Here is a 12966-nt window from a genome sequence, read left to right on the forward strand (position 1 = left end):
TTCTACGTGATATTATTTGACCAAATCACATTGTTTTTGTTGGGAGAACATTCAGCTCACGCAATATCAAAGCTTATTTTTTATTTCTTATTGCAAGAGGAAACAGAAAAGCTTGCCTTGTTTACTTTACCAAATAAATGGGTGGCATCATTTAAAGTCTGACGAAACGAGAAAATATGTTCCCGTGTTGTGAAACTCCCCGTGAACTTGTTGTGGCAGTACACCTAGGTCATAAATTGTCAAACACGGTGATATGTATTATTGTAATGCATAGAATTAGATGAAAGTTTATTAGGTTATCATCCCTATTAAATAACCCCACAACAACGCACATAATACATATAGTGGTTAGATCACAACACTACACGGCTTTTCAGACAATGTCCGACAGGGGTTCTTAACGTCGCTTTAGAATGTTTTAATATTAGCAATTAAACAGAAAAGGTTAGTTACGTTTGGAATAAGCTTTCTTCAGAGGACATGGAAGCCGTGCCTTTTGTTTGCTACAGGGAAAAAGACGTGTACACTGAAAGGGATTGAAACAACGTAAATCAATGACTTTGCAGCGGCGCCGAACCAGCCGAAAACGGTTGTACATGCGCGCACTAATTACGAACCGTTGCAGTCAAATGCTAGTAAAGCGCTCTTTTGGAACACTTCAGCCAAATCAACTGAAACTAGTTTAGGCTTGAGGGGTTCCCAAAATAGTTGACGACTATCTAATCGAGCGCGTCTGTTTTGATGTATAGTCTTATCATAATGACAATGCATTCATAGTTAATTTGTTCGTTGCTTTTTTGCCTAGACGCAAAAGAAGCGCTATTAATACTCGTCTCATTTCACTGACTCTGCGCAAAGCAAGACACGGTTCAACGTCCGCACTTCGGATAAGGCATTAAAGTGAGACAATTAATCGTTTATTTGACAGTTAATTGCAAAGTATTGTACGTGTGTTTTGTTAAATTCTCCATGGACCCATATCGCCAAAACACAGCACAACTCGTAAAAATTAAGAGCATTTGTAACATCAGCGTTATTTCCTACTTTGCTTTTGGTTGAGCGCAACACGTATGCTAAGTGGTTTCACTGGGAAACGGCTAGACGTTAGAAAAAAACACTTATCATTGCAAGAGTAAGCCGAGCGATTAAAGCTATTTCTTTCTTTGTACTTGTGTTAATTGCTGCTTGCGTTGCGTTCATAATTGTAACGTCAGCTCAATAACAGGCGCCAGTTTTTATAGCCTGTAAACCTTGGTCTACAGAATAACAACTTTACACTGATGCAGTGCATGCCGAACCTTGTAAATTCCAGATGAATCCATGTATTGAGACACGAAGCATGACGTGCTGTTTGTCTTAAATGTTTTGAAAAAAATGTAAGTTATTAAGTTGTGTTTGTTATATAAGTTTTAATTTTAGTTTATTTGTAGGTGAACGGGTTAATTTTATCCTTAATCACTAATTGCACATGATTTAACGCTCGCAAAGTTTGTTTCGGGACAGTGAATTTTCCTTGACTACAGCTATATCGAAGCTGGTTGCTTTTCCTTTCCATGTTTTGCAATTTTTCAGGTTGAAGTCATCTGCTCTTTTTAAACCAGTCATCCTTCAATAGTTTCGGAAGTCCATGATATCTCTCTCAATCGTAACGTTCTCCGTTAATCAATAGAGGGGCTACAGAGACTGTTTTGACCAAACGAAATTAGTGTTTACATACATCACTAATGTTGTTTAAGTTTCGAAGCGAGTCAGCCATACGAACGCTTTCAAGCACCCTGGGGTGCAAAAACAAAGTATCGGGCGTTGTTTGGCTCCATATCTCTATGGATACTCGGACGACTTACGTCATCGCGTAATATTCTGGTTATTTTGAGAACTGCGAGAACGATGTCCTTTGAACCTCATTGGTCCAATTATTTCATGGTGATGAAGCATTTACTTGGCATGATATGGGGTATATAAGACACCTGTGCGGGGCGTACGAGCCATAGCGGAGAAAATCACTGAAGACTGCAGATATTACAGACGCCATGAGAGCAAGTTCGGTTTTGCGCGTATCCATCTTCCTGTTCATCATCATGGCTTCACTTTATCAAACAAGTGAAGGATTCGCGGCATCGCTCACCCCAAGAAGTGAGCAGCTAAAGATGGAAAAAAAGAAGGAAAGATTGCAGGAAGAAAGGGTGGAGAGAAGTCTGCAGAAATTGGAGAATAGAGAGAAGGCGATGGAAAGAAAACTGAGACACCTTCGAAAATGGGTCAAAAAATACAAATCCAAGCACAGATCTAAGGTAAGTCGGACTTTTCGAGCCTTGCATGTGAATTTGCACGAGAAATCAGCCTTTAACCTCCCGTCAAACATTAAGTTGACAAACAGGGAGCTAATCAGACTGCAAAGTAAATCTTCTAGTGAGAGATAGTTTCCTGTAGTAACATCTACATCTCAGACTGAACCAGCCTAAATGCATATACATAGATAGCAGTAAGAATGGCTTGTGTGGCTTTTTGCACAGACACGACATGAAAACATTTTTAAGAAGGAAATAACAAGCGGCATCATTCCACTGGAAAAAATGCGAGGTGAAACTGACAATGACGAAACACTTCACGTGCGCACTTAACACGCACTTGACAAATATCACTACACATGCGTTACATCCGTGAATGATCTGACAACCGACAGTGTACAAGTAGCGCAATGGTTTGTCAAATAATATTAAGTTCGTTTTGATGGTTATCCTAAACATTTTTCTGAGCCCCACGTAGCTAGGAAATATGTGCGAAATGGGTGAAATGATTACGCTTATTATTAAGTAAAATTATGAGGTAATAAATTGTTGTAAAAAATTCTTGTTTGTGATAATTTCTCTCTTTGTTCTTTCTCGACCACGCTGTCCAGTCATTGTTTTTTTTCCAACTGCCAGAACTTTCTTCCGAAGAAAAATATAGTTAAATTAACAACTAAGAAAGGAAGAAAAATGGACAAAAACTGATTCTAAACTATGAAAGTGCAAGGATGACCAGATGTGATGAAGATTGCGACAGATTTCAGGGATGAAGGTTCTTTCCTTTGAACATGTGCAGTGATCTAGAAGCTCTAACGGTCAAACGCACTCTCGACCACATTTTCAGTAAAGTGTAGTCGGTTTGCGTAAAACGCATTTATAACATTTTTATACAAGTAAGAACGCTGCAAACTAGTGTTTTCTTATTAAGTCATACTGCTGCAAGTCATTCTATATGACATGTATAACCGGGTCCCTTGATTTGCCTTCCTTCCTTTACAGACAGCTAGCAGCATGTCTTCTGGAGGGGACCCTTGACGTCAAAATGTCACGTGATCAACGACGCAACGAGCTGAATATCCTCGACGTAGCGCTTACCGGAAGAATGAAGAAAGAACTCAACATAATTTATTTAATAGAATTATTTATTACGCAACATGACGCCTTCATTTCGTTATACACAAATGGATTAATATATTTCAGTTGCAATAATTATTTATAAAAAAAGAAAAGAAGATATGAACGCGTTTAAAAGAGAACTAGATCATCCGATGGAGTATTAAAATGATCTGACTTATGACTAAGTAATATTTCTACTGTTGCAGCTTACACGCATGAAAGATTAATATGAATTAACGGGCGTGGCAAGCAGGATTGGTCATCAATTTAAATAAACCTGACGTTTTCGTAGAACATACTGTCGTGTTTGTTTTCTTTTATCGGGGCACTGTTTTAAAAATTCATATAACCCTTTCAACCTTCATGCTATACTACGTTGTTGAAGATAGATTTCTTTGCAATTCTCGCGCCAAAATATTGTTCGAGAGAACTACTCATGAAGATCACATAAACGTTCCCCTGGGTGGTCCCCTCGGGCATCTTTGAACATATCTCCGTGGATCGATCGGAAATAAGGACATTTTTATTATGTCATCATTTGACTACAACTTGCAGAATCCTTAAGTTTCTCTTTGTTTTCTCATGCTAATTAGGGCTGCAAGGTTACCTACATTTGTTCTGATGTAATTTAAAGGGACTATGTCAACTGTGGCACATGAGCTGTAAAGTCCAGTTGAGACTAATTTGCACACAACTCGTCGCGGGATTTTTGCTTTGCTGCCATTGCAAAAGCTTTCAAAAATATCACAACAAGCAGCTTCTTTAATTACTAAAAATTCAGCTAATTTTCTGAAGATGAACGCGATTCAAATACATGAAAACAGCTTCCTGAACTCTCCGACCGGTATATGAAACAGTTGAGCCAACGATCTCAAAGTACTTGTCATGAACGCGCATTGCGCCTGGGGTGGCTTTGCTCCTTAAAATTTGTAGGGAGGCATTTCAGTGGGGACCGCTTACGTGCTCTCACAGGGAACAGAATTTTGACTGTTGTGTCGGTGGCTGATTTTGGGGACATACTATTAGAAAAGTGATGGGAGGCCAAGGGTGGGACATTTTTAGCTTGCGTTTTATTCTTGGAAAAAATGTAGCCTAGAGTCTTTTTTCTTCTCTTCCCCACTAAAGTTGTTCATCACCAGCTCTCTCTCCTCCTGATTGCCTGGAAAAAGCTTTCAAACAGAGGTTTTACTGGGTTTAGGATTTGGGAAATTAAATACATTATTTTGTAACAAACCATCTTAAAAAGAAAATGTTCGCACTACACAGCTAGGTATGGCCAGTACCTCACGCATGCGCACAGCCATTTCACCCAGGCCATGCTGAAAAGGCCCTAATGAGGCCCAAACAGCTGTCAACGGCTGCCACACCCCGGGTGATATGGCTGTGCGCATGCGTGAGGTACTGCTTGTTCAAAGAGCGGATAACTCTATTCGGCAGATAAAACGCTATCCAGCGGATAAACTGTATTCCCACCAATACATTTTATCCGCTGGATAGCGACTTACCCGCTGGATAAAGTTATCCGCTCTTTGAACAACCAGTTGGCCCCAGTTGTTTAAAGACTGCATGGATAACTTTATCCAGTGGGTAATTCGCTATCCAGCGGATAAAATGTGTTGGTGGGAATACATTTTATTCGCTGGATAGCGATTTATCAACTGAATAAAGTTATCCGTTTTTAAACACCTGAGACCAGGTATTAGTGCAGCTCGTAAACAACAAATATAAAAGTTTTATTGAATTAGCTTCCGCACGATTCTTTTTACTGTCCAGTAGCTTGCATAGATTGTTTTTGTATTTTTTAATCCCGTCACTTTTCCAATGGTCGATCCCTTATTTTATCGTCTCTTGAGGTGTTTGGTCTCCTTGAACCTCACTGATCCCCTCACCAAAGGTCTACGGAAATCTGTCCGTATTAGCAGGCGCGGCGGTTTAAAGAGGCTGAATGGCACTAAAAATATAATAGCGGCATAACAAAGATAAATTTAAAAGCAACAGCGGCCTTCAAGGAAGAAAACCAAACGAAGGAGAATAAAAGAAGGGCGGATGGACGAGACGCAAATCAGATTTTCAACTAACCTGCGTGGCAGTGGTTTCCTTTTCAAGCGAGCGCAATATATTTTTTGCTCCTTTTCGCGTTCTCTGCCATCACGAGCCTCCAGCTAAAAATCTCAGAAAAGAAACGACTGCTTCGCAGACTAGTTTTTAAAATCTTTTGCGGCCGTTTACCATCACTACTTTACGTGATGTAAAGAGGAATATTTGCGTTCATTTTGTATTATATATTTTGAATGGTGGAATGTTGCTTTATCATTAAACTAATGGAAAAGATTGCTAGGGCTTAACCTTGTTTGTCCTGTAGCCGTGTTGACGGGGTGGCCGAACTGGAAGGATTTTCCACAAGAAAATGGGTAAGTGTTTCGTTTGGGCCAAAATAAAGCCTGACCGCCTTAATGACTTGAGGTGGTCCTTATTAAGGGCGTAGATAATAGGATTTAGCGTTTTGGGGGGTCAAAAGTGGGTTGACTGAACGAAATTTTCTAGAACATATATAACAAGGAAAGTATCAAGAGAGTTTTTTTTAAATTATAAACTATTAGGCCAGTCATAAGACTGCGATTTTTTCGGCTCACACACGGAGACACGATTTGTTGTCATCTATGTTACACGGTCCCGAATTTTAGCGCAACATTATATTACACGACAACATTATAGCGCTAACTAGTAATAGTTTTCATTAGAGCTGCCCCCACTTTTGAAGATCTGTTTAACACCTGTATATGGTTTTTACTGGATATCATGATACTGTGCATACGAATGTTAAAAAAGAAATGTTTGAATATTTATTGAAGTTAACATCCATGTAACTGGTTAGCATATTTCTCTGTAAATTTGACATTGAAATCTATTACAGTCATACAGTTTTGTTTTGTGAAACAGCAACGTATTGTATGTATAATTATGTGAAAGGCTGCTAAAGATGCAGAAGATGGCGAAACGTGACTTCGTGGTTGCAAGACCTTGACACGCTGTTAGAAGATGGCAAAACGCGAACTCATGGTTGAAATGCTGCTAAATGATGGCGAAATGCAAACTCGTGGTTGCAAGACCTTGAAACACTGCTAGAAAGAACTCGAAATGCTGCAAGAGGACGACGAAACGCAGACTCTTGCTCGCAAGACCGTCAAACGCTGCTCGAAGACCTCGTGGTTGCAGAATGACAGCTACCCGACAGCACCTTGCGCGCTTGCTGAAATATTACCCGAGACGACCGTGCGCGCCTAGTTTGATCAAATCGAGATTTTTTTCGCATACTTACAAATTTACTTACAGTACTTACTTTCTTACATTTTGAAATTCCTTATATGTATACACGCGGGGAATCCTAGGGTGCCTCCTCGGGTTTTGGCCTCTGGGCCAAAACCCTGCGGGGGCAAAAATCGTCGTTGCGAATCAGATCAATTGTTATTAATATCAAACAGAACGAACAAGCCTTAAAAACTTGGCCAAAGTTTTAAAAGCTTCAATCTATCTCCATCCAGTTGCAATCCATTGCCACCCTGGGCATCCGTGAGCAAGAACCGTTATATTAAACGAAACGAAAAGTAATGTTACGCGTGACGATTCAGTAGTGCAACACCAGTTAATTTAGTGTGAGTTACAAGCGGCAAGTGGTAACGACGATTGTTTAATCGCGCGGAAAATTGATGCAGTATACATGATTCTTTCAGAGCTCTTTCATAGTTTGGCAATACAAAGACAAGTATTGACAGGAAAATCCAAAACAGGAGCAACGTCCCTCACTGAAGGGCTGCCTAAAGCCTACACTAACGAAAAATTAAACAGCTTCTAAAGTCAATCTTCAGCGCATGTTTCGCGCCTCCTACACGTTGCAACTTTATGAAGCTGATTAAAAACTCCTAACGTGCTGACAGAGCTACAATCACACAGAAAATTGTGCAGGTACTCATTCATGTGACGTGGCCCGAAATTTTCGCGCAACATTGTAGCGCTAAAACAGTCGTCGTTGCCGAATCAAAGCGTTTGGCCCTGAAAATCATCGTTGCGAATCGTCGAGTGTAACACCGGCTTAAAACATTAATTTTGTTTTTCCTTTGTTTTCAAAAAGGCTTTTAGTCAGTTTTAAAGCAATGACTAAAAATAGGCGACGCAGCCACTTTACCGGGTTATTATTCCAGTGGGTGTCCGCCTTTTAGCCAATCTACCACTTGAGATCATTTTTCTTCAGCTTAAAAATCATTATGTGGTAATTAGGTTACATGATTTGGTTCGGACCAAAATAAAGAGACCGTACTAATGAGGTGATCGTATCAAAAAGGTAGCGTAATTCACCGATTTAACAGTAAACTACTATTTATAATTTCCTCAACTTGAAGGAAACATTCCCTTCAAATAGACCGTATATGAACTGAACTAGCTTGCGCTCGAGGCTTAGGTGGGTGAAATACTTTTATATGTAAATATTTTTAAATATATCTCCCCACAAGAGCCTCTATTGCCAGGTAGGTCCATTTCAATAACGAGAATCTGAACTGAAGGTCTATTAAGAAAAAATATATGATCGGTCATTTGATCGAGAGTCAGTATATTTGTCCAAGTCTGCTTGTATTCTGCTTCGCTAATCGGTAAATAATGGTCAGGCCAGATTTCATATGACAGGTGCTCAAAAATCCAGCTACACTGAAGAGATCGGGATCATTCTGCCAATCACTTTCCCATTACGGAAAACTGAACGCCCTCTAAATAAAGACCACTTAACGTCTTTAATCCCATTAACTCAACTGACCTAACTGACATGTGGTCATAAAATAGGGGAGTCTGAAATCGTGTTGAGTCTTGGCACAGGAAAGGGTAGTGTAATTAAATCATCTTATTTGCATTCATTTATGCGGTTTTCTTCAACCTCAAGAAAATATGCTGTACACCAATTGAGAAAGTAAATCGATCGATCGATGATTGATCGAGTCTTTGTATTTTTTTTTTAAAGGTTTGCGTATGCTCTGCCAGCATTAACCAACAAATGACGGTGCTCCAAACTCCTACTGCAAGGGGTTCACTGGGATAATTGTTAAGATCTGACTTTTCCCTTTACGGAAAACCCAACGCCCTCTAAATATAGGACAACTATACGCCTTTAATCCACGTCATTAAAAGGGAGTCTGAAATTGTGGTGAACCTTGGCACCGTACTCCGGGAAAGTGTAATTTAATTAAATTATTTTACTTCTATTCATTTCCTACAGCTTTTATGTTGTATTTTTCGACCAGAAGAAAGTTTTCTGTACAACAATTAAGGAAAAACCCTCAAGCAATCGATTGATCGAGTCTATATTTGCTCAGGTTCAGTAATGCTCTGCCAACGATATAGACAAATGATGGTCAGGGGAGCAGGGTTGGTGATGCCGGTGAGAGCACACGTCTCCCACCAATGTGACCCGGGTCGATCATGACCTGGATTGTTCATACGTGGATTGAGTTTGTTGTTGGTTTTCGTCCTTGCTCCGAGAGATTTTCTCTTCGATCTTCAATGTGCCCTCAATTAGTGCTCTACATTTGAAAAAAGTGGTTCATCTTTTGAGGCATTTGCAGGTGCTCCAAAATCCTCATACAAGAGATCCATGGGGTCATTTTACAGATTGTTTTGTCGAATACAGAAAACCGAACGCCCTCTAAAGATAGGACGACTTAACGCCTCTAATCCACTTAACGAAACCTAACTGACCCGTGGTCTTTAAAAAAGGGAGTCTGAAACGGTGGTGAAAAGCCTAATTTAATTAAATTGTTTTCTTAACATTCATTTCCTACAGCATTTATGAATGCTGTCAATATCCACCCCCCCCCCCCCCCCCAAAACGAGTTTTAGAGAACGTGGTTAATTCCATCCCGAAGGAGAATAGAGAAGTCTCTCTTTTTCGGAGGAGATCACGGGATGAAATGTCATCTGATGACAGGCAAGACGTCAACTGAGCAAGATTTGCGACTTTTTACATAAAACTGAAAACAAAACAAAACAACAAGCAAATCTAGTGTTTAACAGTAGCTTAATTGCAATTTAATAGTCTGACTATGCTAAGTACGCGCCTTGACAGTTTGCCCTTTGTGTGGCTAATGGCTATTGCATTGATTCTTTAGACATTGTGTACATTTTTTACACACTCGAACTGTTATTTACAATTTGCTTCTCTTTTGCGTCTCATTTGATAAAGAGCATAACCAATTAATCGACAACAGCCGAAGCGTATTCGGCGATATAATCAATTGACAAGTAATCTGTTTCCTCTGACTTTCACAGGCAAGCAATACTATCCACTGCAGTAAATTTCGATTTTTACCAGGAAATCACAAAACAACATCGCTCAAAAGCCCTCACGGGGACACTGTTCGAATGGTGTAGTCAATCCCGATGTAACAACTCCAAAAAGGCATTTTTACAAGGCATTCTATAAATAACTTAACAGTCACAATTGTCATGGTGATGACATAATATGCATAATATTTAATTTACACTTCTAATGAAGTTTCAAGCAATGCCGGAGACCTTGATCTACGCAACAGTCTTAGCTTTCCCTTGGTGTCTATGTCGGTAGAAAAAATGGACATCAAAGCTATCCGACCAAGACCGCACGTTGTAAATTCAGCGCCTTATGTTGGAGATACAAGGACTGCACCAGTGCCTTTCGACGAGTTGTCAGCCGTTCTTGTTTTCTAATTTGAAACAGACAGAGAAGGAACAGAATGTAAGACTTACTGACGGCGCAAAAACGTTTTGATGTCATTTGCTCATAAGCTGACAAGCTTATCATTAATGTATCCAAAATAGTTTGATTAATGGGCACTTAAATTGTTTGTCCTTTACAAACGCATTACTAATAAATTAATCTGTATGCAGATGCATTTGTATACTGTTTCTCCACGACGGCAAAACAATTGACAATATGGTACCCTCTGCTGGAGAATTCAATCATGCTGCCCCGACATGCTGCCCTCATGCTGCTTTTCTGGAGCTTTGAACAACCAGATGGACAATTTGTGGAATTCCTGAAGGAATGGTACAAGAAGTTACTCGTGCTCGTTAGTGTTGCACGGTCAAGTTTGTCTGTAGTTCAGTTTATGTTAAAACTGTCTGCCTTCAACACCTTCTTACAGCAAGCAAACAAAGACAGACAAGAGAAGAGATTAACGCTAAATATCAATTTCCTGACGACAACCCTTCGTTGGGATTCCGCATTAATCATCTGAATGTAAATTGATAAAATCGAATTTAAATGCCCCGCTTGGTTTGTTGTTAAAATACTGAACTTAAGCCTTGTTATTTCTTACTTAACATCATCCTCTTTACCCAGTGTCTGATCCATTTTTCTTTCTTGTGGTGGTGTCTCTGTGTAAAGCTGGGTGTCTTGGGTGTTTCAGTTTTAGTCGACTCTATTCGTCCTCCTGTCATAATGATGACGATTCTTTTAGCATCCCCATTCTCGATCTGTTGGCCAATGGCGATAATCCCCAGTAACGCGTACAGAAGGACAAGCGACCCCATGGACTTCATCACGGCACGACCAGTTGAGCTTATCACGACCAGTTTTCTCATAAGGACTCGTCAAAACACGGCTTTCTATTTATCAACACTCTTACCGGAAGAACCGGAATAATAATGACCAATCAGCTTCAAAGAATCCAATTGGTCAAAATAAGTCCGCCCGAATTCAATAGTATTGTATTTGTCTACCCGTCCAAGGAATGCTGACACGACCGCATTGTATACTTCTTAAAAGTAGATTATTTTCCCAAACATTGGTCGAGGAAAGCATAATGGATTTGGGCTATTGCTGTTGGAAAGCGGTAATTCATGGAAGCAATAAAATCGCTCGACCTATCCACTTGCGTGATACTGCCCGTGTGGAAAACTGAAAAACAATTTTTTTGTGCCCTTGGCCCCCACCCTTCATCCCCCACCTAGAGCCAGTTCCACGTACATTTCGTAAGACAGAATTTGACTCTGTGAATCAAAGGCGTTCGCATGATTAACACCAAGGAAAAGAGTACCGTGTCAGAAATTTTTATGAGCATAACAGCATTGAAACCAAAGGGGAGAACAAGATATTAAAAGGACTTTGTTCGCAATCCATGTTCATTTTAAGATGGTTATCCGCGCAAGCTCTAAGTTGTTCTATAACTTTCCATCACGGATCATCTATAAACCAACGGAAATGTTTAGAATATTGCTTCTATGAAGTAAGGTGGTTCACAAGCGCAACCAGTGGGTTCTACCAGCTGGCGAATTCACTCGACCATTCAAAGGTCATGGAAAATCCAAACTGAAGTAGCGGAACGAGTTAAATCTGACAACAGGATGGATTCTGGGGACTCCTGGGCGTTTCAATGAAGCCACGTCTCTTCTTTTCCAGAAACATGCCGCGTTTTGTGGTACTTTCTTTAAAGAAAAGAAAAACTTTCTCGAACTCTACTTCCCACGTACAAGATGCTCATTGCTTGTCAAGTGTGCATACTCAAAATTAAAAATGGAAGCTAAATCACAAGTGCCATTTTGTAAAATGACAATGAACAAAGCAAACCGCAATGCTGGAATTTTCCGATAAACATCATCAATTTTAGTTTGTGGCGTATTTAAGACTTACTATCAGAACCATCAACCAACTCAAGTGCTTCATAGTGCAACGTTTGAATCTCTGGAGTGTGAAGGTTAAATTGCGTCCAATAGCGACCGCCCTGAACACGCTGAACTGATAATCGTAAAATAGGTCAGCCATTTGTTTCTTTCCTTTTCTCTTAAGATTCACTGATGTTTCCTTCTCAGTCCATTGTTCTCTTTCTCTTAAAAGCTGGTCAGTCGACCAAAAGGAAAATAAAAGAAAAATAAATAAACGTTACTACTTGTGTCAAGCATAAATCATACGGCTGACATTTTGTAACGGGATTGGTCAAGACTGCAGGGCGTTTGCAACCGTTAACGAGGAGGATTTAGATTTCAGACGCAATCAAATGATTTAAATGTCTGACACAATCAATGACGTACATGCAGGGGGAATAAGAAATTTGTTTATCAAAGGGAGTAGAGAATGCATTAGAATTATTGTTGTCACTTTTCTTACGGGAATAGGTTGGATGATGGGAGTGGAAACGCAACATTTTATTGAAATGGGCTAATTACTAATTTCGCAACGTTGACAAATGTAAATGTACTACGTGTTAATGGAACTGCAATAAATTTGTTGAATAACATTCGCTACCTAAATATGTTATCTTTAGACGACTGTCCCCACTAGAAACTAAGCAGCTTACTAATGATAAAATGGGATTAATTAGGATTAAGTAGATTATGATACTCAGTTATTGCCAAAGGGCGCCACGTGTCGCATACTGGGAATGTACAAAAATAGACACCATGCAGTTTCAGCCTGGTGTTCTTGCGCTTCTTTACACAGTCTAATGTCCTAACTCCTTCCTAACCCTTATAGGTCTTTCAAACGTTCACCTGTTTTCTTCGCAGTCATTTTGAGATACTAGGCCTTAAAGAACATAAAGCC

At 39.8% G+C, this 12966-nt stretch overlaps 1 protein-coding gene and 1 long non-coding RNA gene across 4 annotated transcripts; one reads left to right on the forward strand and one right to left on the reverse strand.

The window, feature by feature from the left end:
- Positions 1-1361: 1361 nt before the first annotated feature.
- LOC146474950 (uncharacterized) lies at positions 1362-3681 on the forward strand. Of its 2 annotated transcripts, XR_014866020.1 has the most exons (3): positions 1362-1376; positions 1670-2291; positions 3288-3681. It is a non-coding gene; the product is annotated as an uncharacterized LOC146474950 (long non-coding RNA). The 2 variants fall into 2 exon arrangements; XR_014866019.1 differs by lacking the exon at positions 1362-1376 and having other exon boundaries at positions 1469-2291.
- A 5767-nt stretch (positions 3682-9448) lies between these two features.
- On the reverse strand, positions 9449-11082 carry LOC146474951 (uncharacterized). Of its 2 annotated transcripts, none has more exons than XM_085116303.1 (2): positions 10764-11082; positions 9449-10129 (listed from the first exon to the last, which is right to left on the reverse strand). In XM_085116303.1, the coding sequence occupies exons 1-2, from the start codon at positions 11007-11009 to the stop codon at positions 10067-10069; spliced, it is 309 nt and encodes a 102-aa protein (XP_084972429.1). In that variant the 5' UTR covers positions 11010-11082; the 3' UTR covers positions 9449-10066. The 2 variants fall into 2 exon arrangements, with proteins under 2 accessions (XP_084972429.1, XP_084972430.1); XM_085116304.1 differs by having other exon boundaries at positions 10745-11073.
- Positions 11083-12966: the final 1884 nt, after the last annotated feature.

Source organism: Pavona decussata, unplaced genomic scaffold (genome assembly GCF_977016875.1).
Source record: "Pavona decussata unplaced genomic scaffold, jaPavDecu1.1 SCAFFOLD_87, whole genome shotgun sequence".
NCBI classification, from domain to species: Eukaryota; Metazoa; Cnidaria; class Anthozoa; order Scleractinia; family Agariciidae; genus Pavona; species Pavona decussata.

What these genes read in the sequence shown, in the direction of transcription:
- LOC146474951 (XM_085116303.1), bottom strand. Translation starts at nt 11,009, where the DNA reads ATGAGAAAACTGGTCGTGATAAGCTCAACTGGTCGTGCCGTGATGAAG. An exon ending in AAAAATGGATCAGACACTGG is followed by an intron (nt 10,130 to 10,763) that starts GTAAAGAGGATG and finishes GTTTCAAATTAG; the next exon opens with AAAACAAGAACGGCTGACAA.